Source organism: Hyperolius riggenbachi, chromosome 7, assembly GCF_040937935.1.
Source record: "Hyperolius riggenbachi isolate aHypRig1 chromosome 7, aHypRig1.pri, whole genome shotgun sequence".
NCBI lineage: Eukaryota > Metazoa > Chordata > Amphibia > Anura > Hyperoliidae > Hyperolius > Hyperolius riggenbachi.
The window spans coordinates 109,548,058-109,571,396 of record NC_090652.1 but is presented as its reverse complement, the minus strand read 5'-3'; the positions used below and the strand labels follow the sequence as shown (position 1 = coordinate 109,571,396).

At 48.0% G+C, this 23,339-nt stretch overlaps 1 protein-coding gene across 3 annotated transcripts in view; it reads right to left on the bottom strand.

Moving 5' to 3' along the window:
• Window positions 1-19,805: 19,805 nt before the first annotated feature.
• The window catches only part of TMEM184A (transmembrane protein 184A), an 89,922-nt gene continuing 86,388 nt past the window's right edge, over window positions 19,806-23,339 (bottom strand). For all 3 annotated transcript variants that reach the window (XM_068246766.1, XM_068246767.1, XM_068246765.1), the window contains exon 9: window positions 19,806-20,164. In XM_068246766.1, coding sequence (XP_068102867.1) covers window positions 19,908-20,164 — 257 coding nt within the window. In that variant the 3' untranslated portion in view covers window positions 19,806-19,907. The remainder of the gene's footprint in view (window positions 20,165-23,339) is intronic.

Below are 23,339 nucleotides of genomic sequence, written 5' to 3'. Positions count from 1 at the left end.
GTTTCTGCCTCAATGTTAAGTATAGGAAAAATGCAAACCGCTCTGAAAAACGCCTGTTCATAGCGGTTTTGCCGGTGTTTTTGTTACAGAAGCTGTTCAGTAACAGCTTTACTGTAACAATATATGAAATGTACTATACTGAAATCCGCTGCAGCAATCCGCAAAACGCCATAGAAAAATAAGAAAAAGCGTTTCAAAATCTGCTAGCATTTTGCGGATCTTCTTGCGGTTTTTGGTGTGCACCAGGCCTATCAACTGCTTGTTGCTGCCAGGTAATTGCTCGCTGCTGCTGGGTAACTGCTCATTGAGCACTCAGTTCAGCCAACTGTGGAAAAGGGCCCCTAGTATAGCTCAGAGCCCCGTCTCTGACACTGCCAAAGCAGGCTCCCGCTGTCTTCCCTGCCTCCACACCTATAGGACCTACCCACCTGTGTGGGTGCACTAGGTGCAGGCATGCGTGGGTGCAATAGTGGTCAGTAAGGCAGCAGGAGCCAGTGGCGGCAGACGGGACAGAGCTCTCTGCCATACTGAATATAGTTGAGAGAAAAGCATCTTTAAAATTCCCTCCAGGGCTCCCCATTGGTCCATTAACAGACCAATGGGAATCTGGAGGATGTACAGTATAGTTGAGAGCTCCATCCCGCCCTGATGCTGGCACCACCAGCTCCTGTTGTTCTCCCTACATCTACTGCACCCATCCATGCCAACAACAACAACAACAACAAATAACATTTGTAAAGCGCTTTTCTCCCGTGGGACTCAAAGCGCATAAGCATGGCTCAGACCATCGTGGTACAGAGGAAGAAATTTTATAAATCTGGAAATGCCAGGCTAAACAGGTGGCTTTTCAGTCTGGATTTGAATAGCTCCAGGGATGGTGCTGTCTTTACTGGGTGTGGTAGGGAGTTCCAGAGAGTAGGGGCAGCATGGCAGAAGGCTCTATCTCCAGATTTTTTGAGGTGCACTCTGGGAGTGACCAAGTTTATAGAACTTGCTGATCTGAGGTTGTGAGAGGTGTGGTGCAGCTTCAGCAAGTCCTTCATGTATCCAGGGCCTAGACTGTGCAGGGATTTGAATGTCAGCAGTCCAATCTTGAAAAGTATTCTCCATTCTACTGGTAGCCAGTGCAGTGAGCGAAGGATCGGTGTAATATGACAGTGGCGAGGCTGGTTTGTTAGCAATCTGGCAGCAGAATTCTGCACTAATTGCAGGCGGCGCAGGTCCTTTTTGGGGAGGCCAACATAAAGGGCATTGCAGTAGTCCAGACGTGATGTGATGAAGGCGTGGACTAGGGTTGGAAGATCCTCTGGGGGAATCAGATGTTTAATCTTTGCAATGTTCTTCAGATGAAAGAAGGAGGATTTAACTACAGATGAAATTTGGTTTCTGAAATTCCCCATCGATTAGTACGCCAAGGCTGCGCACAAAGTTGGAGCTGTTTATGTCTGAATTCCCAATCCTGATTGGTGTTGCTTTAGGATAGAGCTGTTTTGATGGCGGGCACTGGCTTTGGACAAACAGGACCTCAGTTTTGTCAGCATTCAGTTTCAACCAGTTATCATTCATCCATGCCTGTAGCTCAGCTAAGCAAGAGTTTATTTTTGGGGTAGGGTCTGTTCCACCAGGTTTGAAGGACAGGTATAGCTGTGTGTCATCGGCGTAGCAGTGGTACGTCAGGCCATGTCGTTGGATAAGTGTGCCGAGTGGCAACATGTAGATTGCAAACAGCAGAGGGGATAGGATTGATCCTTGTGGCACTCCGAATTGTAGAGGTGCAGGTTTGGACATTATGGGTCCTAGGGATACTCTCTGTGTTCTGTCAGTCAGGAATGATCTGAACCACTGGAGGACTGATCCACTGATGCCACAGTACTCCTGCAGTCTGTTAAGCAGGATTTCATGGTCAACTGTATCAAAAGCCGCTGAGAGATCCAACAGGATTAGGATGGAGCATTCCCCTCTGTCCCTTGCCATGAGCAGATCGTTGCAGACTTGGATGAGGGCTGTTTCACAGCTGTGGTGTTTCTTAAAGCCAGATTGTAGAGGGTCCAGGATGTTGTTTACTGACAGCCAGGTTTCAAGTTGCAGATAGACAGCCTTTTCAATAACTTTACCTAAGAAGGGGAGGTTGGAGACAGGTCTGTAGTTGCTCATAGCATCTGGATCCATGGAAGGTTTTTTAAGAAGGGGCTTGATGATTCCTTCTTTTAGAGAGGTAGGAAACCTCCCTGCTTGTAGAGAGCAATTTACTATTTTGTGAAATGCTGGACCAAGCAGGTCAGGGCATTTCAGCATATGTTTAGTTGGTCCAGGGTCCAGGTCGCAGGTTGTCTGGCGGAGGCGACGGAGGATGTCTGAGATCTCTTCCTCACTAATACTTTTGAAGTCAGTCCAGGGTGTTAGGTTGTTTTTGCAGCTATTTCCAGGAGTTGCATGAGTCTTGGGTGCTGTGGATTGAATGAGAGACCGAATGGAGGATACTTTGTCAGCAAAGTAGCACGCAAATTTCTCACATAGCTCCTTTGAGGGAGTTATAGTAGGTTTTAGACAGGATGGGTTACATAGTCTATCAACTGTGCGGAATAGTTGGGCTGGTCTGTTGGCGGCCTTTGCGATCTCCTGTGATAGGTAGAAGGATTTTTTCTTGGTGATCGCATTTTGGTAGTTTTCCAGGTGAGAGACAAGGGTGTGTTTATCTTTTGAATTCTGGGATTTTCGCCACTTCCTTTCTAGTCTGCGCACTTCTTTCTTCATGTCCTTTAGTGAGCTGTCAAACCACCGTGCATGGTGAAGTGGTGTAGACTGTTTAATGCGAACTGGAGCAAGGGCGTCATAGGCAGATGACACTGCATGGTTGTACATCAGGACCATGGAGTCTGGGTCTGCGCAATGATTGGTTAATGCGTCAAAGTTGAGGGTATTCTGAACGTGCTGGGGTGAGACATCTTTCAGTGGACGGTATTTTATGAGTTCTTTCCCTCTGTGTTTTATCGCTGGTGCTGTCAGAGAGAAGTGGATGGTGTGGTGGTCTGACCATACCACTGGGTTTATATCTATGTGTGATATTAAAAGTCCGGAATGAAATATAAGATCCAGGGTGTGCCCTTTCGTGTGGGTGGGGAGGTTGACAGCCTGAGAGAGACCCAGTTCATTCATTATGAGAAGTAGTTCACTTCCTAGGTGGGAGTCGTGATCATCCACCCATGCATTGAAGTCTCCCAGGATGATCCATCTAGGGTGTTCCACTGTTAGGCAGGATAAGAGTTCAGATATTTCCTTAAGAAAGACCAGGACCTTGTGCAGCCACAGGCGTGGGGGCTCTAAGTGCCAGCATGGGTGGGTATGATAGGTGTAGGGGGGCAGGGCAGACAGCAGGAACCGGCAGTGTCAGGGTCCGGGCTCTCAGCTATACTACATGTATAGCTGAGAGCTGCGCAGGAGAGCAATGTGTGTGGCAGCACCTAGCAGAAATCTTCAATCTAAATATTTTAGGATATTGGCATGGGAACATTTATCAAAAAGTACTGTACCCCTATACTCATTTCACCTGGGGAGGGGCTGGCATCTGGGGTTACCCTTCTGAAGACTACCAGATGCCACCATGAACCCTTCCACCAGAATGTTGTTTGCCCCTACCTCCTCCTGTGCACCGGAGGTGGAAAACAGCCCCTTGTCCATAGACAAGGACTATGAGTTGAGATGAGGAGCTTTGGCCGCCACCACCTCTCTCTTCCAGAGCCCCCCACCATACCATGGACCATCTAGTATAGCTGGTATAGCTCAGGGTGCGGAGCCCCATGCAGGCAGGGCTCCACATTCTGGCTATCCCAGCTTGCATGGGAGACAAGGGGTTAAAGAGGCTGGGGAAGGGGAAACCACAAGTCTTTTTTTTTCTTTTAATCTAGTTTAATTGTTCCAAAAAAATGGGTACCCATACTTGCTAGAATCACCACATTTGAATGAATGAATGTGCAAAAACACACATTCAAAACTCTCTTTGAAAATTGCTTTGCAAAAATCGCAAACGGTAGCTATTGTGTTAATGTATAATGTGGTTATTGGCGCTCCTCTATTTAATTGTTCAAAGAAAAATCCACAATGGAAATAAAGTTCTCTATGGGTCGCCACACAATGCATAGTCCCCAACCGTCCCGTTTTCGTCGGAACTGACCCGATTTGTTAGGGCTCTCCCGCTATGACCCCCCCCCCCCCCCAGTGTCCCGGCTGGCTGGGGGGTCAGATGCAGGAGCTGACTCACTAGGTGCAGGAAAGGAGGCAGCCAGTGAAAGGGAGCTGGTGGCAGAGCGGCGGAGAAGGGGGGAAGTCTCCTCCCCCCCCCTTACCTCACCTTAGGGCTCCCTTTCCTGGCTCTCCCTTCCGGATTTATGCGTCTCCTCCGATGGCGCAGCGGCTGACAGCGGGCGGGGAGGACTTACCGCTGTTACGCAGCCGCCGGAGAGAGCTGTGATCTGTGCGCCGCTAGTCTGGTCTACTCAAGACCAGACTAGCGGCGCACAAATCACAGCTCCCTCTGCCGGCGTCTGCGTAACAGCGGTAAGTCCTCCCCGCCCGCTGTCAGCCGCTGCGCCATGGGAGGGGACACATTAATCCGGAGGGGAGAGCCAGGAAAGGGAGCCCCAAGGTGAGGTAAGGGGGGGGGGGGGAGACTTCCCCCTCTTCTCCACCGCTTTGCCACCAGCTCCCTTTCACTGGCTGCCTCCCTTCCTGGGGGCACCTATACACCTGGCTACATACACAGGGGGCACCTATACACCTGGCTACATACACAGGGGGCACCTATACACCTGGCTGCATATACTGGGGAGACCTATACACCTAGCTACATATACTGGGGGCACTTATACACCTGGCTGCATATACTGGGGGGCACCTATACACCTAGCTACATATACTGGGGGCACCTATACACCTGGCTACATATAAAGTACTGGGGACACACCTATACACCTAGCTGCATATTCTGGGGACACCTAAACACCTGGCTGCATATACTGGGGACACCTATACACCTGGCTATACTGGGGAGACCTATACACCTGGCTGCATATACTGGGGAGATATTTTAAATTGATATATTACTAATTTTAAAATGTTAATATGAAGGAAAATGAACCAGGATAGAAAGGACCAGTGTGGTTTGAATTATAAAACCACATATTTTTCTTGGGAAATCTTTATGGTATGCGTGACTAGGGGTTTGGCGGGGGCGTGATCAGGGGTGTGGCAGGGGCGTGGCTTAAGTGTCCCTCTTTCTCATCTCAAAATGTTGGGAGGTATGACACAATGGGAGGGGGTAACCACCCTAGTTTCACTCTAATGATTGATTATGTGCAGGCGCTCAACATAAATAAAGGCAGTTCAGTTTATAGGAAACTATGTCAGATATTCTGACAATGACAGTCTGTAAATTGACACGAAGTCCCACAGTTCAGATTAACATAAAAGGTCCCACCAAAATAGTAGTATTTTCTGTTAATCTGAACTGTGGGACTTCGTGTCAATTTACAGACTGCCATTGTCAGAATATCTGACATAGTTTCCTATAAACTGAACTGCCTTTATTTATGTTGAGCTCCTGCACATAATCATTAGGTAGCTATTGTGTGTTGTGAATTAAGCCTAAGGCTTCGTTCACAGCTGCTGTGCACATTTCGGCAATGAGTAGTGTGCAATGCACGAGAACATGAGATATGCAGAGACCGCACCGTCAGACATTCTCACTATTGCACTGTACAGCAGTTTGTTGTGATAATGCACTGCTGCATGCATTTTTGGCAAAACGCAGCGCCAACCCAATCACTGTAGCGAATGGGATCAGCAGCACAATGGACGGCAACTCAGTTGGTGCGCGATGGTATAGGTTCCAAACGTACGGTCATCTGCATTTGATAATATGAATAGGCCTTTACCCATTCTTAGGCCAGAAACCCACGAGGAGCGATTTTCTGAGCGCTTTGCAATTTGAAAACTCTTGCTTATGTAATGCTATGGGTGTGATCCCACTTGAGCACGGTGATTTTTATAAGAAATCCCCCATAGTATTGCATTAGCAAGAGCTTTTTCAAATCACTAGCGATTAGAAATCGCTCCAAGTGGGTTTCTGGCCTAACTCCATAATCTGTTCTTTCTGGGAGAGATAGAGGCTGCCATATTTATTTCCTTTTAAACAATACCTGACTATCCTGCTGATCCTCTGCCTCTAATACTTTTAGCCATAGACCCTGAACAAGCATGCAGCAGATCAGGTGTTTCAGACATTATTGTAGTGGGGCCCTGTTATTCTGTACTATCTTTATTAGAGTTTATCATTGCGTGGCAGACTTTTCTCAATGTTTCCCTACTATAGATATACTTCCATGAACCTTCTGAGCACCTAGATGCTCTGAAACCTGTCCTTTCATTATGGGAACTAAGCTTCTTTCAAGCCTGGTACAAATCTGGTTATAAGTGACATTATTGACCTCAATTCACTAAGCGTATCTCCTGTCTTTAATAACGTTTCTAGAGTTATCACCATGGTGATGAGGCATGTAGTATTCAGGAAAAATTTTACCTCAGGCAAACCTAAAGTTAACTTCTGTCTAAGTTAACTCTTCAATCCTTAAAGAGGAACTCCAGCCTAAAGAAACATACTGTCATTAAAGAGAACCCGAGGTGGCATTGTATTACGTTAGTGGGGCACAGAGGCTGGTTGGGCACACTAACACCAGCCTCTGTTGCCCCATCGTGTGTCTCAAAGACCCCCCTGCTCGCCGCTATACTCCTCGCAGTGCTGGCGACACGCAGCGTATCGCCAGCACAATGTTTACTCTAGCGCTGTGTCAGCGCCGCTCCCCTGCCTCCTCCGCATTGCCGCTACCCGCCCTCGTCCCTTCCCTCCCGCTGATTGGAGGGAAGGGACGAGGGCGGGTAGCGGCAATGCGGAGGAGGCGGCGGAGCGGTGCTGACAGACAGCGCTAGAGTAAACATTGTGCTGGCGACACGCTGCGTGTCGCCAGCACTGCGGCGGTATAGCGGCGAGCAGGGGGGTCTTTGAGACACACGATGGGGCAACAGAGGCTGGTGTTAGTGTGCCCAACCAGCCTCTGTGCCCCACTAACGTAATACAATGCCACCTCGGGTTCTCTTTAAGTTACATTAGTTATGTTAATTAAAATAGATAAGTAATATAATCTCTTACCCACACTGTTTTAAAAGAACAGGCAAATGTTTGATTTCATGATGGCAGCCATCTTTTTGGTTGAAAGGAGGTGACAGGGAGCATGAGAGACAATTCCAACTGTCCTGTGTCCTGAGCGCCTCTCCCAGTTGCTAGGCAACATGAACAACAACATAGGAAATCCCATCATGCTCTGCACAGCATCAGGGGTGGAGCTTAGCTAAAAATGCAGCTAAAAATGATGTTTTGGTAAGAAAAACAAAGTTCTGATGCTGTGAAACTGTTAAAGAAACACCAAGCCTTTTCAGCTCTGCTGAGTAGATTTTTAGTCCGGAGGTTCACTTTAAAATAACTCCAGAATGCTAACAGGCTGATAATTAACTGAGTGTGAAAATAACTGCAGAGGAGGTAACTTAAGGAATGAAGAGATAAGATAACTCTCACTGTGTGGTGGTAAGTTTTCTCTTGCCTTATCTCCAGCATGATCCTAGTGAATTGAGGCCAATTGTGTAGAAGTCAAGAGGCCACAAACAGGAAAGGGAATTCGCAGTTCTACACACATGACAGTACTCACAGGCACTGGCATCAAGAGGGTCAATGTCTTTTTACAGCTAGAATAAAGTTACCTTATTAGATACCTCTGGTTCTTTGTCTGTTTCTTCTTGCTGCAAAGAAGCAAAAAGATTGGCCATAAGATTCATATCAATCTTCCCTGGTGCAAAACCCATGCGTGATTTGCCTCTCTGTTTACCAAATGAGATGAAATGACTTTGACTCATTGCCGCATTATTATTCCGCATCTGCTATTGTTGAGAGCGAGTGGAATTTCAATGTCGACTGTTAATGATAATTCCAATAGCTAAATTGACCTTGGAGGCAAACTCAATAATAAACAAAAAAATTCACCTTCCTGCTATTTGCATAGGGATTGTGCAAAAGAAATTCAATCAAACAATACAAAGGGGTTAAGAAAGATTTGGCATTATTTGAAAATTAATAAAATACAAACTAGAGTTCCGCTATGCACAAAACACAAACATCTCAGAAGAGCGTGAGCTATTTCCAGACTAAAGCCTGGTATACACATCCAATGTTACCACACAAACCAGCCAATCACTTTGTGGTTTCAGTCTCCCATCATTTGGCATGGTGATTGGCTGGCTGCATGGTGCTTGTAAACTGAAGAAGTTGGGAGGACCTGTATCGCCGCCGGTAGCAAGTAATGCATGGTAAAGGACACCGGAGTGCTCTGCTCAGTGTTAATGAAAATACTTTATGGTGATTAGAACTCCACTATTGCTAAGGCTACCTACACAAATCTCATTTTGGTTGACCAATGATTGGCTAGTTTTACCATCTCTATGTAGTATGAGATCTTAACTACACAATCTGGTCATAGTATTCAATTCTGTTGGCCCTCATACTGGAAGTGGTAAAATTGGATGCGTGTATGCACCCTTATGCTGGGAATACACAGGTCGATTTTGCTGCTCAATTCTCCCGCTCGATCGTTTCGACGCTTGATTCCGCAGTCAATACCCTTATCTTTCCACTCGTTTTTCTTCTCTTTTTCCATTCACTTCAATCCGGAATTGAGCAGCGAAACGATCGGGCGGGAGATCGGACATGTCGGAAATTATCTATCGAACCATCCTAATGGCTCAAATCGAGCCATGTATTCCCAGCATTAGGACCAAAACAAAGTATTCTACCAGAGTGCAGATAATGCGGGTCAACAAATACCTGGGAAAACCCTTATTCTATTTCTGTGCACCTGAGAGGACTCAAGATCTACAAATAAACGGTAAACAAAAGGGTCTTGAATTTCTTGTGTTAGCTAAGCCCCACCCCCTTTAGTGTTGTACCCCACTCATTTAAGCATGAAGTGTGAGGTCCTCCACTGGCCAGTAAGATAGTATTATAGTGTTAATGGCCTTGTCTGGGATTTTGTTTTTCCTACTGGACAAATTCAGTACTCACAAATATATTCACCCTCAGAAAAACTCTCACTCTCTGATTGAGGGGGGACTCTCAGTTTTGGAGATTATGTCAGCCCCACGTGGACTGTATTGCTCCTCCTTCCCCATCCAGTTTGGTAGACTCTACCCATCTACACCTTATGCCACACCGCCCTACATAAACTAGCACTGGATAGAAATGGAGTAGAAGGAAGGAGGACTTCACCACAATGCCCAATGCGATTGTCCAATTGAGAGAGCCTTTGTTGCATCTCCTCGATCCATAGCCACACCCTCTAATAGCCATGCTTCCTGCAATAAGCTGGATAGAAGCCTACGTACTAGATGTTTGAAAATGTTGAAGGTTACCAGGAGAGACGATCAATGAGATGCTATTTTTTACGACTTGACAAATTTTGTTGCATTTTGTATGCTGATTGAAAATTGACCAATCCAAACTGGCAGCAGTATTTTATTGGCCCAAATTCAGTCTGCATACAAACTGCAACAAAATTTGCATTAACTAAGAGAAATTTGCAATTCATTGATCCTCTCTAGATAGTAAGCCATGTGCAGATTTTCAATGCATGCAATCATATAGTCCGATGCAACTTGTCAGCATGAAAGTAGTGTTACAGTATGCTGAGGCTGGGAAGGAAATCATGCCTTGGGTCATGGTGTCTGTTCATACCACATTCCGCAGATAGAGGAGAGCTAAAGTATCACTCTACCTGTGTGTAAACCTATGGAACTTGGGGGAGATTTTCAGGGTTATTGTCCACTGGGATGAGAGTTGCTGCTTGGTCTCAGCAAGCCCCAGATTGCGCGGGGAAAAAAAACACAAGAAAAAAACAAAATCCAAGTTAGCCAAGGTGTCCATCAGACTGAAGTAAAGATAGCGCAGCCTTTCAAACACTTACATTACTAAACGGGGGCTGTCCTAAACCCCTTGCCAATCCCTGGCATTAGTATAACTTCCAGGTTCAACCATGTTCCCCCCCATGTTTAGAGATGGTCAACAGACATACTAAGAATTTTGACTTGTGTGCAGATTTAATGCAGATTTTATTTGTTCCCATTTCAAGATTCATAGAGTTTGCATTAACCACATTAACCACTTGAGGACCGCAGTGTTAACCCCCTCTAAAGACCAGGCCATTTTTTTGTTAAATTGGCCACTGCAGCAGGGATGCTCGGATGTGCCTCATCCACGAATTCGGCAATCTGCGTGGTTGCAAAAAAAAAATCCGCATTCGGCCCCGACGCATGCGGATTTTCGTCCGCGTCCACGCAACCACGCGGATTTTCTGCCGTGAATGGCGTAATCACGCGTGGATTCCCGCCCGGAGGCGGATTTTCTTTAAACGTTAATATCAAAGCCCCCATACATGCTACAATCCCCCAAATTGCATGGATTATCGAGGTGATTGATAAGGGGCAACATAACTTCAACATAAAAATTCCAAATTTTTTTTTTTTAATGGCTTTTAAAGACAAATCACCACTGTAAATGGGGTTATTAATTGGTAATACGCGGTTTTAAAAAGGGATAGACGCGTTAAGCAATCAAAGAGGTGAAGGCGAGTTCCAATGGCACTTGGCGGCGAAGGTACCGCTGGAGGAGGATGAGTGGCTGACGCCAAAAAGGCCCCAGAGAGGTTTTTGTAATTTTTTTTTTATTTTGCAGCAATTAGCAATGACATCACAGCAGAGTTGTCAGTGGACACGGGCAGTGTGAACGCAGAGGGCAGTGGTGGTAGCGACTGAGTCAGGAGAAGGACAATGCGGGCGGTCAGTTCAGCAGCACAGAAGGACCACGGCAACATACTGGTAGTACTAGTAGCAGCACAGCGTCATAGTGCTGGCCAAAAAATTAAATACACCCGGTGACCCGGGCAGTGTGAACGCAGAGTACATTGGTGGAAGCGAGTGAGTCAGGAGGAGGAGGACAATGCCGGCGGTCAATTCAGCAGCACAGAAGGACCATGGCAACATACTGGTGGTAGTAGGAGCAGCACAGCGTCATAGTGCTGGCCAAAAAATTAAATGCACCCGGTGACCCGGGCAGTGATATAACGCAGACAGAGTACATTGGTGGAAGCGACTGAGTCAGGAGGAGGAGGACAATGCGGGCGGTCAGTTCAGCAGCAGCAGCAGCAGCAGCAGCAGCAGCACAGAAGGACCATGGCAACATACTGGTGGTAGTAGTAGCAGCAGCACAGCGTCATAGCGCTGGCCAAAAAATTAAATGCACCCGGGGACCCGGGCAGTGATATAACGCAGACAGAGTACATTGGTGGAAGCGACTGAGTCAGGAGGAGGAGGACAATGCGGGCAGTCAGTTCAGCAGTAGCAGCACAGAAGGACCATGGCAACATACTGGTGGTAGTAGTAGCAGCAGCACAGCGTCATAGTGCTGGCCAAAAAATTAAATGCACCCGGTGACCCGGGCAGTGTGAACGCAGAGTGTAGTAGCGACTGAGTCAGGAGGACAAAGCGGGCGGTCAGTTCAGCAGCTCAGAAGGAGGACCATGGCAACTTACTGGTAGTAGTACCATAACACCAAAAAAATTAACCAAGGTAGGCACTAGGCAGGTAGTAACTGTCTTTATAAAGGCAGGCATAGTTAACAACAGCACATGCAGCAGCCACTTCATGTCCCCCTGTGTCCGACAATTGGGGCCAGGAACTCACCTTCCACCCAAGCCTGGTTGATTTTCAGGAAGGTGAGTTTGTCCACAGAGGCATGGGAGAGCCGAGAGCGCTTCTCTGTGACCACGCCACCGGCCGCACTAAAGCATCTCTCTGAGAGGACACTGGAAGGAGGGCAGGATAGGAGTTCCAGGGCGTACTGGGAAAGCTCGCTCCAGATGTCCAGTCTCTTGACCCAGTACTCCAAGGGGTCCACGGGGCTGTCGGTGTCATTGAGCCCGCTGGATTACCCCATATAGTCAGACACCATGGTGGTCAGTCATTGCTTGTGCTGGTTGGTGGTTGATGCTGTGGCGGGCACCTCTGTTCTGGGCTGCTGCACTGCATACAGGCTCTTGCTTAGGCTCTTCAGGTCTCTGGGGCGCCAGTTGCTGCTGCTGGTGGTTGTTGTTGTGCTGCTAGTGGCCATGGCAGGCACCTCTTGCTGGCTTGGCAGAGCAGTTACAGTGGGGGTGGAAGGCTGGGGGAATGCTTCCAGTAGTCTGCGCACAAGGGCCTCCTTCAACTCCCTTGTGCGTTGCTCGGTGGTGGATGGCGTCATTAAGTCTCCCAGCTTCCCCTTCAGACGGGGATCAAGCATCAAGGTAATCCAGATGTCCTCCCTTGAACGCATCTGGATCACCCGGGGGTCCCTGCGAAGGCAGCGCAACATGTGCACAGCCATGGGAAACAAGTGGGCCCTGCCAGCAAGATCTTCCTCGTCCTCGCAATTGTCCCATAACGCATGCCTGTCCTCTTCCTGTGCCATGTCGTTGTCCTCCTCAAACCGCCATCCACGTACAATGCCGGCTGCACTCTGCTCCTCCTCCTCCTCCTCAATCAGGTTAGGGACCTCCAACTCTTCCACTACCTGCTGTGAGCCCTCCTCTGAGCTGGACTGTGCTGCCATCTGCTCCTGTTCTTCCAACTGCCTCAGGGCTTCATCCCCACGCTCAATTAAATTGTCCATTGCCTGCTCCAGTAGACAAACCAAGGGCACCCACTGGCACACAGAGGCCTGCTCCTCACTGACCATCTTGGTTGCCTCCAGGAAGGGACTCAGCACCAGGCATACTTGCTGCATCAGTGTCCACTGAGTGGCAGTAATCATGGGGACTTGCTGGTTGCTGGGGACACTTGGGTCTAGCATGTAGGCCCTAAGAGCCAACCTGTGCTGACACAGCCGCTCCGACATGGCCAGAGTCGAATTCCAGCGAACTGGCATGTCGATGATCATCCGGTGTTGTGGCCTTCCATACTGCTGCTGTAAGGTGGACAAGAGTGCAGAGGCAGTGGCTGACAGGCGGAAAAAGCGTACCACCACCCGGGCATCCTGCAGCAGCTCGCTCATCCCCTGGTAGGTGCGCAAGAAGCGCTGCACCACAAGATTGAGCACGTGGGCCAAGCAGGGGATGTGCTGGAGGTTTCCCTGCTGCACTGCTGCCACCAGGTTGGCCCCATTATCGGCTGCCACATACCCCACTTCCAGGCCTCTGGGGGTCAGCCACCTCCGCTCCTGCTTCCTGAGGGCGGCCAGGACGTTGGTGGCCGTAAGCCTCTCCTTCCCCAGGGTCACCAATTTTAAAAGGGCTTGGCAGTGCCGAGGCTTGGCGCTGATGCTGCCGAGGCGGGCTTGCTTTCCGGATGCAGAGGGAGTTTTTTGTGACAGGACCCTTCTGCATCCCCCCTGATCCCGCGTGGTGGCACCACTAGCTGGGCTGATGCGCTCTTGTCCTCCCTCCCTTCCATCAGTGTCACCCAGTGGGCCGTAAAGGACAGGTAGCGACCTGTCCCAAATCTGCTACTCCACGAGTCCATGGTCATGTGGACCCGCTTGCCCACAGAGTAGTCCAGGGAACGGGCCACGTTTTCCACCGCAAACTTGTGGATTGCTGGGATCGCGCTCCTGCTGAAATAGTGGCGACTGGGGACTTTCCACTCGGGGATGCCAAATTGGAGCAGCGTCCGTATGGCGCTCCCCTCCTGCACCAGGGAGTAGGGAAGCAGCTGTGATGCCATGGCCCGGGCCAGCAAGCCATTTAGTTTGCGGATCCGCCTGTGGCTTGGAGGCAGAGGCTTGGTCAGACCCTGAAAGGTGTCGCTCAGCAGGGTCTGACGACGCTGGGATGCAGGGGAGACAGAGGAGAGAGACGAACACTGGCTGCCAGCCTCAATGTCTGTGTCCTGAGTAGCCGAGGTGGAAGAGCACTTGCGTGCTACTACTGCTCTTGCTGTAAGGGATTCACGACCCTGAGGGAGGGATGATGCTGCTGCGCTGGTGGGCCTTCTGCTCTCAGGAACCCCTGCCAGCAGTGCCTGCTTCCTCTTAAACTCCGCATACTCGCGGCAGTGGCGGCTTCTCAGGTGGCCCTGGAGGGATGAGGTACCCATCTTGCTCAGACTGTTCCCACGGCTCAATCTTTTGCTGCATAACCTGCACACCGCATACCTTTTGTCATCAGTACATTCGTCAAAGCAATCCCACACTGGTGACTTTAATTTACTGCGGCCTCCACTAGCAGAGGGTGCAGCGGAACAATGTGTGGTAGTAGTTGCCGGGGGTTGCATGGTGGTGGTGCCGGCTGAAGCAGTGTCCTGTCTACTTCCTCCACGCCCACTGCTGCCGATGCCCCTGCCCCTGCCTGACAAATGGCGATATCCTTGCCTAGGCCGAGGTAACTCGTCATCCTGCTCTGACCATTCTTCCCCGGACTCAGCAGGCTGCGCATAGTTAGGGTCCACAACGTCGTCATCAGCAGCATCATCATAATCCAGCTCTTCCTCCGACTCCCCCGCCTCCTCTTCTGTCCCTACATCCCCAGACACAGACCCCTCTTCTTCATCACCAGAACTCAACGCTTGTGATTGTGGCCCGATCTCAATCTCTGCTACATCAGTCCCCAGTAAGTCCTGAGCTTCTTGCATCAGCAGGTTCCCAGATGCCGGACTGAGGGACAGAACGCTGTCATCCTGGGAGGGCTGCTGACCAGTGGGTGCTGAGGTGGATGTCACAACAAGCGTGGGACGTTGGCTGCTGCTGCTGCTTGGAGTGGTGCTCACAGTAGAGGTCTGGGAGGAAGTCATGATGTCCATGAGCACGTCAGGTTCCATTTGCTCAACCACCACACGGGGACCAGAAACTTTAAAATATTTGGACAATGGCGTCCGCTGACTCGGCCCAGGCTTTGCTGCCCCCCATTCTGCCGCATCACGACCACGTACAGCTGGGCGTCCTCTCCCTGGACGTGGAGCAGTCCCAGAAGTGGCTGAGGCAATTGAACTCCCTTTCCTCTCACCCCGCGAAACCCTGCCAGACATGTTGCTAGTAATGAATCACTGGATGCAGTGGGCACAGTACAAGGTCACTGAAGGATGCAGTGGGCACTGGATATACAACTAGGTCACTGAAGGATGCAGTGGGCACAGTACAAGGTCACTGAAGGATGCAGTGGGCACAGCAGTGGGCACTGGATATACAACTAGGTCACTGAAGGATGCAGTGGGCACAGTACAAGGTCACTGAAGGATGCAGTGGCACTGGATATACAACTAGGTCACTGAAGGATGCAGTGGGCACAGTACAAGGTCACTGAAGGATGCAGTGGGCACAGCAGTGGGCACTGGATATACAACTAGGTCACTGAAGGATGCAGTGGGCACAGTACAAGGTCACTGAAGGATGCAGTGGGCACAGCAGTGGGCACTGGATATACAACTAGGTCACTGAAGGATGCAGTGGGCACAGTACAAGGTCACTGAAGGATGCAGTGGGCACAGCAGTGGGCACTGGATATACAACTAGGTCACTGAAGGATGCAGTGGGCACAGTACAAGGTCACTGAAGGATGCAGTGGGCACAGCAGTGGGCACTGGATATACAACTAGGTCACTGAAGGATGCAGTGGGCACAGTACAAGGTCACTGAAGGATGCAGTTGGCACTGGATATACAACTAGGTCACTGAAGGATGCAGTGGGCACAGCACAAGGTCACTGAAGGATGCAGTGGGCACAGCAGTGGGCACTGGATATACAACTAGGTCACTGAAGGATGCAGTGGGCACAGTACAAGGTCACTGAAGGATGCAGTGGGCACAGCAGTGGGCACTGGATATACAACTAGGTCACTGAAGGATGCAGTGGGCACAGTACAAGGTCACTGAAGGATGCAGTGGGCACAGCAGTGGGCACTGGATATACAACTAGGTCACTGAAGGATGCAGTGAGCACAGTACAAGGTCACTGAAGGATGCAGTGGGCACTGGATATACAACTAGGTCACTGAAGGATGCAGTGGGCACAGTACAAGGTCACTGAAGGATGCAGTGGGCACAGCAGTGGGCACTGGATATACAACTAGGTCACTGAAGGATGCAGTGGGCACACAAGGATGTCACACTGTGTAATGAGATGCTTATTTGCCAGCGAGCGAGTGAGCAGTGGGCACTGGGCACGGCACAAGGTCACTGACAGAATGAATGAACAGCGCTGGCAGAGAGTGGCGGCGCCGGCGGTGTGACTGGCTGCCTGCAAATAGTACAAGTGTATAACTGTCACTGGAATATACAAGTGAACACTGCAGCTGCACTAACCTGCCTGCCTGCACTACACACAGATAATCCCCACTCCCACTACACTGACTACACTGCAGCACTGAACCTGCCTGCACTACACACAGTTAAATAATCACTAGACTCCCACACTCCCACTACACTACACTGACTACAACTAACTACAGCAATCACTCACTGACTAGCTAACTGTGTACAGTATAAGAGCAGTGTTAGCAAAAAAAACGCTTTGTTTTTAACACAATAAATGCACTTGCTCAAACAACAATGGCCTGGAGATAATCCTCTCAGCACCACAGTCTAGCAAGGACAGAGCTTTTCCATCATGGCCGCCGCTTTATATTTAGGAGGGGAGGGCATAGCTCCCCTCCTGTGATTGGTTGCTAGGGCCTGGCTGGGGCCCTCTGATTGGCCTGCAATGTGTCACTTCCGCATAGTTTGACGCATTTCCGCTAACCACGACTTCAGTGCCGGGTTTCACGAGCGTGAATGCGGATTTCTGTCCGCATTCACGTGAAGCCGAAACAGATTTTCGTGGTTGAAAATCTATTCACGGCTTAGCGTGTCCGAGGCGGAATGCGTCAAAATGGTCGTGAATCCACGCGTAAGCGTGATCACGACCTGGCGGTGAGCACCACTGCACTGCAGCTTTAAGGCCTCACTGCAGGGCCACACAACTCAGCACACAATTGATCCCCCCCCTTTTCTCCCCACCAACAGAGCTTTCTGTTGGTGGGATCTGATCACTCCCCCATGCTTTATTTTCTTTTATAAATATTTATGGTTTTTTTTAATAAATTCTGCTATTTTTTTTCCTCTAACTCCCTTCCCTCAGTCAGCCAATGACGGCAATCGGCTGTCATAGGCTTCAGCCTATGAGAGCCAATCATTCTCCTGTGTCCCGGAGGGACAAACGTGTCACACGCTGTCCCCAGTACAGCGCTGCCTTAGATCGCAGCGCTGTACAGCCTAATTAGACAGTGGTTTCGCCGTCTAACAGTCTCCGAGTGGCGATCGCGATCTCCTGCTAGCCCCATAGAAGGCCGTTCACACCAATCGGCATGGAGTGGTCCTGGGGTTGCCACTGCGTTCATGCCAATTGGCGTGGAGCGGTCGGCTAGAGTTTAAAGGATACCAGAGCCCAACACACTAGGAGAAACAGGTGGAGATAGGGGGTGCTGTCCTGATGACCACCGCTTCCCCCTTTAGGACGGGAGCAGATAGGCCAGTGCAGGCGCAGTGATGCCCGACTGATGACTCGCAAGAGGCTGCTGGACTGTCTTCAGGTATGAAAGGGGGGGGGGAGCGGTGGGCATCAGGACTGGTCCCCTACATGCCTGCTCCCCCAGTTTCTCCTAGTAGGTTGGGCTCTGGTATCATTTAAAGTGGAACCAAACTGCACTCAATGAAAGGTCTTTATTCCACATTTAGTTGCTGAAGAAATCCACTGCTTTGAGTTCCTGTGCTTGTTTAGCCAGATCAATGGGTCCGATTAATTCTAATCAGCAACTGTGAATAGGCTGAGTGCTCCCTGCAAAGTGAAACCAACTTGCAAACTTCAGGTTTTTTAGGATTTCCATAAAATGTCATGAAATTTTTTTATCCATAAAGGTAATCATGCTGTGGCTAATCTTTTACAGCAGAGAGGAAGTTCTGAGTTTAGTCTTACGTTAAATCTACATACGAGCCAGGATTCATTTAACAAAGTAACAGCACGGAGATGCAGTCATTGATTCGTGAAGCAGCTATTTGTAAACTATATGGCTTTTCTAGCTTCTCGGGTCTCCTCTTAGGAAGATAATTAGTAAAGTATAATCTTGTTATAATAAACTCGGGTATGGTAAACATATGGTTATAGTAAACTACTCAGGTCCTCGGCAATCGCCATTATAAGTCTATGGGAGCAACACCTGGTATAGTAAACCTTGATATAATAGATTAAACTCCTGTTATAGTAAACATGTTTTTGGCCCCTACATGATGCTTAGGCCTGGTGCACTCCAGAGGAGTTTTTCTGAGCATTTTGAGTTTTTAAATCTGCTGCTAATGTTATCCTATGTGTCTGTGCACACTGGAGCAATGAGGTTTTGTAAAAAACCCCATAGCATTACATTGGGAAGAGCTTTTAGAGGTTTCAAAAGCTCTTCCCAATGTAATGCTATGGTTTTTTTTTTTACAAAACCTCATTGCTCCAGTGTGCACAGACACATAGGATAACATTAGCAGCAGATTTAAAAACTCAAAACGCTCAGAAAAACTCCTCTGGTGTGCACCAGGCCTTACTCTGGATATAGTAAACAGTGGGCAGTGCATGCGTCATATGTCCATGTGAAACCCATGGCCTGCTGCTCTCTTCCGGCTGGTGCTGCAAGTCCCGCCCACAGAAGTATCAGAGCCACTCACAGGAAGCGAGTGGCTGCCTCTATTCAGTGACGGCTGCAATTGTTAAGGAATCCTGGATCCTTTACCAGCAATATATCCAGCCTGGCTATGCAACCCTAAGGTATACTTGACCTTGTAGTCCATTAAATGTGTAAGTGCTTGTACTGTGCCTCCAATGGGAGGACAATGTTGCTCCTTTGCAGCATAGAATGTACCAGAGCATGCTGGGCTATTTCTAGGACAATTTCTGATATAGTAAACCACTTCTCCCGTTGCCTTGGAGTTTACTATAAACTTTTACATTATTGATTCTTATTGCTAGGATGTGTAATGAACTGTTATAACTTTACAGTAACTTTAATACTCAATAAAAATTTATTGAACCAAAAAACAACTTTTATAGCTTTCTGTAAAGAAAAATTTGAAATATTAGTTGTCCTTTAAGCAGCAGTAAACTTGGTGGGACATGAGCAGAACCAAGGAAAGTAGTGGAAAATACAATGATGTCCTTGTTAGCAATCGTGGTTTTCCTTTTAAGTTAAAGTCACCTTTTAATTGTAGTTTCAGATTGGTCCAGCCAATGGGCTATAAAGTGATGCACAGTCAGTTCTTGTGTGATCTTCAAGCTACAGGCAAAACCATAAATTCACCTTCTGAGTGTGGATTTCATAATCCGTATTTAAAAAAAAGCAACTCCCATGCTCACTGCATATTGGTAAAACGAGTGCAAAGTGTAGTGCTGGAACAGTTTATCAGCAGAGTTTTTGCTAGCCTGGAGACTGCAGTTTCTTGCAGGGCTGTTTGGTACCTTAAGTCAAGGTCCAGACTGCCTTTTGTAAGCTCTCTGAGCTGAACAGAGTGTGATGACATCACCACATCGCTCCTCCCCCAGAGGTACTGGAAAGTTACGCTCACCTAGATGCACTGCATTTCTGAGGTGAGTTTTTAACATTTTAGAGACTGTATCTTATCACGCTGGATATATAATAATAGCAGAAACCTTTCTTGCAGGTTATGCTAGAAGTCTTTTCAGGGCTTTTATTAGACAGTCTCTCCTGAAATGTCTCTAAACCAAACCAGCTGCAGCAACTGGGCGATCATAGTCCTGTTTGGCTGGATGCCAGTCCTAGAGCTCGTCATCCGAGATGATCAGCATCATTTTCTCATTCTGTTTCCTCTTCTTGCTAGAATGACCATTGCTGGCTCCCGTGGCTCCCACGTGACCGTTCTGTGGCTGTCCTTTGTGCTCAGCATCCTGCATTGACTGCTGCGTGTATTGCTGGTATGTAGGTGAAAAGTTATGGATGGCATCTTGTACGATGTCATGTGGGCTCATGGTCTCCTTCAAACCGCTGGAGATGCTCTGCATAGGGGCCACGTTAGCTGGAAGAGAAGGCAAAACATGGTTGTCACTGAAAAAGGGGCAGAGTTCTGTGAAATGCTTTATTTTTGTTTACAGTACTACCTTGTTTACAACAATACTCTTGCATAGTGAAGAGCAAACAGGTCTTCCATGACTGGGGAAATACTTTTAGCCTATTTAAAATCCACCAGCTGCAAACGATGACTGCTAGACAAAGCCTGTTTCCAGGAAAAAACAAACTACGCGAATAGCCCATAGTAGAGTATAAATGTCTGTAAAAATGACCGATACTGCTACAATTCTACTATCGCTAAATCTAACCCTGTTCTTACTTGAGCCCTCCCCTCTATTGATGCCTAAGCCTATCCCTAACTGACCCTCCGCAATCTCTGCCGATAGCAGCACCGCCATCGCAACTAAAGACACCTTCTGCCAACATCTGCACTACCTACAAACAATGGGCTTGATTCATAAAGCTGTGCTGCTAAAGCAAGGCGAGCTCCATGACCAGCAGCGTGACCTAAATCCAGGGATGCACACTACGTGTGGCCTAGCGTGCCTTCCTTAGTTACATCTATTGCTTACATAGCAACATGCGCTCCTTTAAATGCCACCCACTGCTTTGAAATCTGTGGGCCTCATACTACTTGGAAGTGGTAAAATTGGCTTATCAAGATGTGTGCACGCAACTTCAGTTCTAATGCTATTAGGGGTTGATTCACAAAGGTTGGAGAACACTAGCGAACATATGAGATCAAGCAAAATAGTCTGTTATTGGGGGGTATATTCACTAAACTGTGGTAATCAAAATGATATACGTAAAGTCTTGCGCATGAGGAGTAGAGCGTAATGCATTGCATGTAATGTATTCCATTCTGCACTTGATGCAATCATTCTCATTATTGCAGTTTAGTGACTATACCTCAAGGTGGCAAACATTTGCAAGCCTTTACCAGGTTCATATCAGACTACAATATGAAGTGCTGGAAAATTAGTGAATTAGCGTTTGTACTGTTCTTGCACCCATAGCAAGTGCTCATTTTAATGAATACAGGACACCCAAAATTAAAAGATAGATCTCTCATCACATGTGCTGCACAGAATCACTGTCTTACTACATTATCTTTTACTGACTTTTCAGAAATCCAACTATTGACTACTACTATGCCACTACTGATACCATCCAACTGAGGATTGCAAACCTTTGCCGCCATATAGAAGTCAATTCTTTAAGCCCATCTAGCCCAAACTGTTATTATTCTCTTAGCTCCCAACCCCTCCCCCTGGTCTCAAGATTTATACATTCAAAATCTGCATCATGGGGTCCTCCAGGGAAGGATAAACTCTCTGCGGAAGACTGCAGAGAGCCTGGAGTCCAAAATCCATTTCTGTTTAAATGGACCTGAGCACCACATATAACAAATACAGTACACAATGCAAACCTCCAAGAGAGGTTTGTAAATGCTGTGGGTTTTTGGAGTTGGCAGCGTGCATTTTCTTACTTATAGGGGGCTGCTTTGGTGCCCCCTCCAATCTATGTGGGAGCTTCTATTTCCTCTGACACTACAGTCTGTGCCACAGAACTGGAGGTTGAAATGTGTTGTCAAGTATACCTGGCTGCAGCAGTGCATACTAGGAAATGTAGTCCACTTGTGATGACATCTCCTAGCTGGGAGATGTAGTCACATAAATGCACTACTTTTCCAGTCATGCACTGGGGTGGCCGGGAAGGGGGGGGGGGGGGCATAACATTGTGGGAACTTCAACCAGCACTTTTGGGGCACAGGGGCAGAGAAAATTGACGCCCTCATATTGACAGGGGTTAGGAAGCAGCCCTTCCCATAGGTAAGTAAATCAATGCTGCCCACCCCACAGCATTTATGAACCTCCCTTAGGGTGATGTTCTTTTTATATATTTATAACTTAGGAGCGTCCAGGTGCTCAGATTCCTTTAACTACTTAAGGACCAAGCTAATCGAAATCTATGCCCTGTTCTGATGGCTACCTGGCTGCCAGGGCGTAGATTTCTATTCACCGCCGCAGCACGCATCTGCTGTTTTCGCCGCTGTATCTCCGCCGTCTCCCATCGCAGCTCACTTGCTCTGCCTGTCTCTATGACGGCAGAGCCCTGTGAGCCAGTTAGGAGCCGCTGTCATTGGCTCCTGGCCATGTCCATCAATGTCATAGAGATGGCAGAGTGGGTGTCCTGAGGATTCTGGCGTGCGGCAACTATATGCGACGATTAATCGGTATACTGTCGTTATTGTGCCAGCTGTCTCAGGGCCTTAAAGGGACTCTGAGCAGTGCAGAAACTATGGAAAGATGCATATCATTTTAAAGCTCTCTTTCTCCTCTTTCCAATGCTATATTAACCGCTGCCCTACGCCTTTTAGTTTTCGCTATTTTCGTGATCGAAATTGCCACAGCCACGATTTCGATCGCAAAAATAGAGAAAACTAAAAGGTGTAGGGTGACGATTTAGGTGTCGTCAGAAAGAGGAGAAAGAGAGCTTTGAAATGATATCCATCTTTCCATAGTTATATTGTATTACACAGGCCGACTTTTTCTCAAAGTCAGCAGCTCCATTCAGCAGAATGGAGCTGCTGACTTTAGCAGCAATTTCATAGTTACATAGTTACATAGTTATTTTGGTTGAAAAAAGACATACGTCCATCGAGTTCAACCAGTATAAAGTACAACACCAGCCTGCTCCCTCACATATCCCTGTTGATCCAGAAGAAGGCGAAAAAACCCTTACAAGGCATGGCCCAATTAGCCCCTAAAGGGAAAAATTCCTTCCCGACTCCAGATGGCAATCAGATAAAATCCCTGGATCAACATCATTAGGCATTACCTAGTAATTGTAGCCATGGATGTCTTTCAACGCAAGGAAAGCATCTAAGCCCCCTTTAAATGCAGGTATAGAGTTTGCCATAACGACTTCCTGTGGCAATGCATTCCACATCTTAATCACTCTTACTGTAAAGAACCCTTTCCTAAATAAATGGCTAAAACGTTTTTCCTCCATGCGCAGATCATGTCCTCTAGTCCTTAGAGAAGGCCTACTGACAAAAAGCTCATCCGCCAAGCTATTATATTGCCCTCTGATGTATTTATACATGTTAATTAGATCCCCTCTAAAGCGTCTTTTCTCTAGACTAAATAAACCCAGTTTATCTAACCTTTCGATCGTGA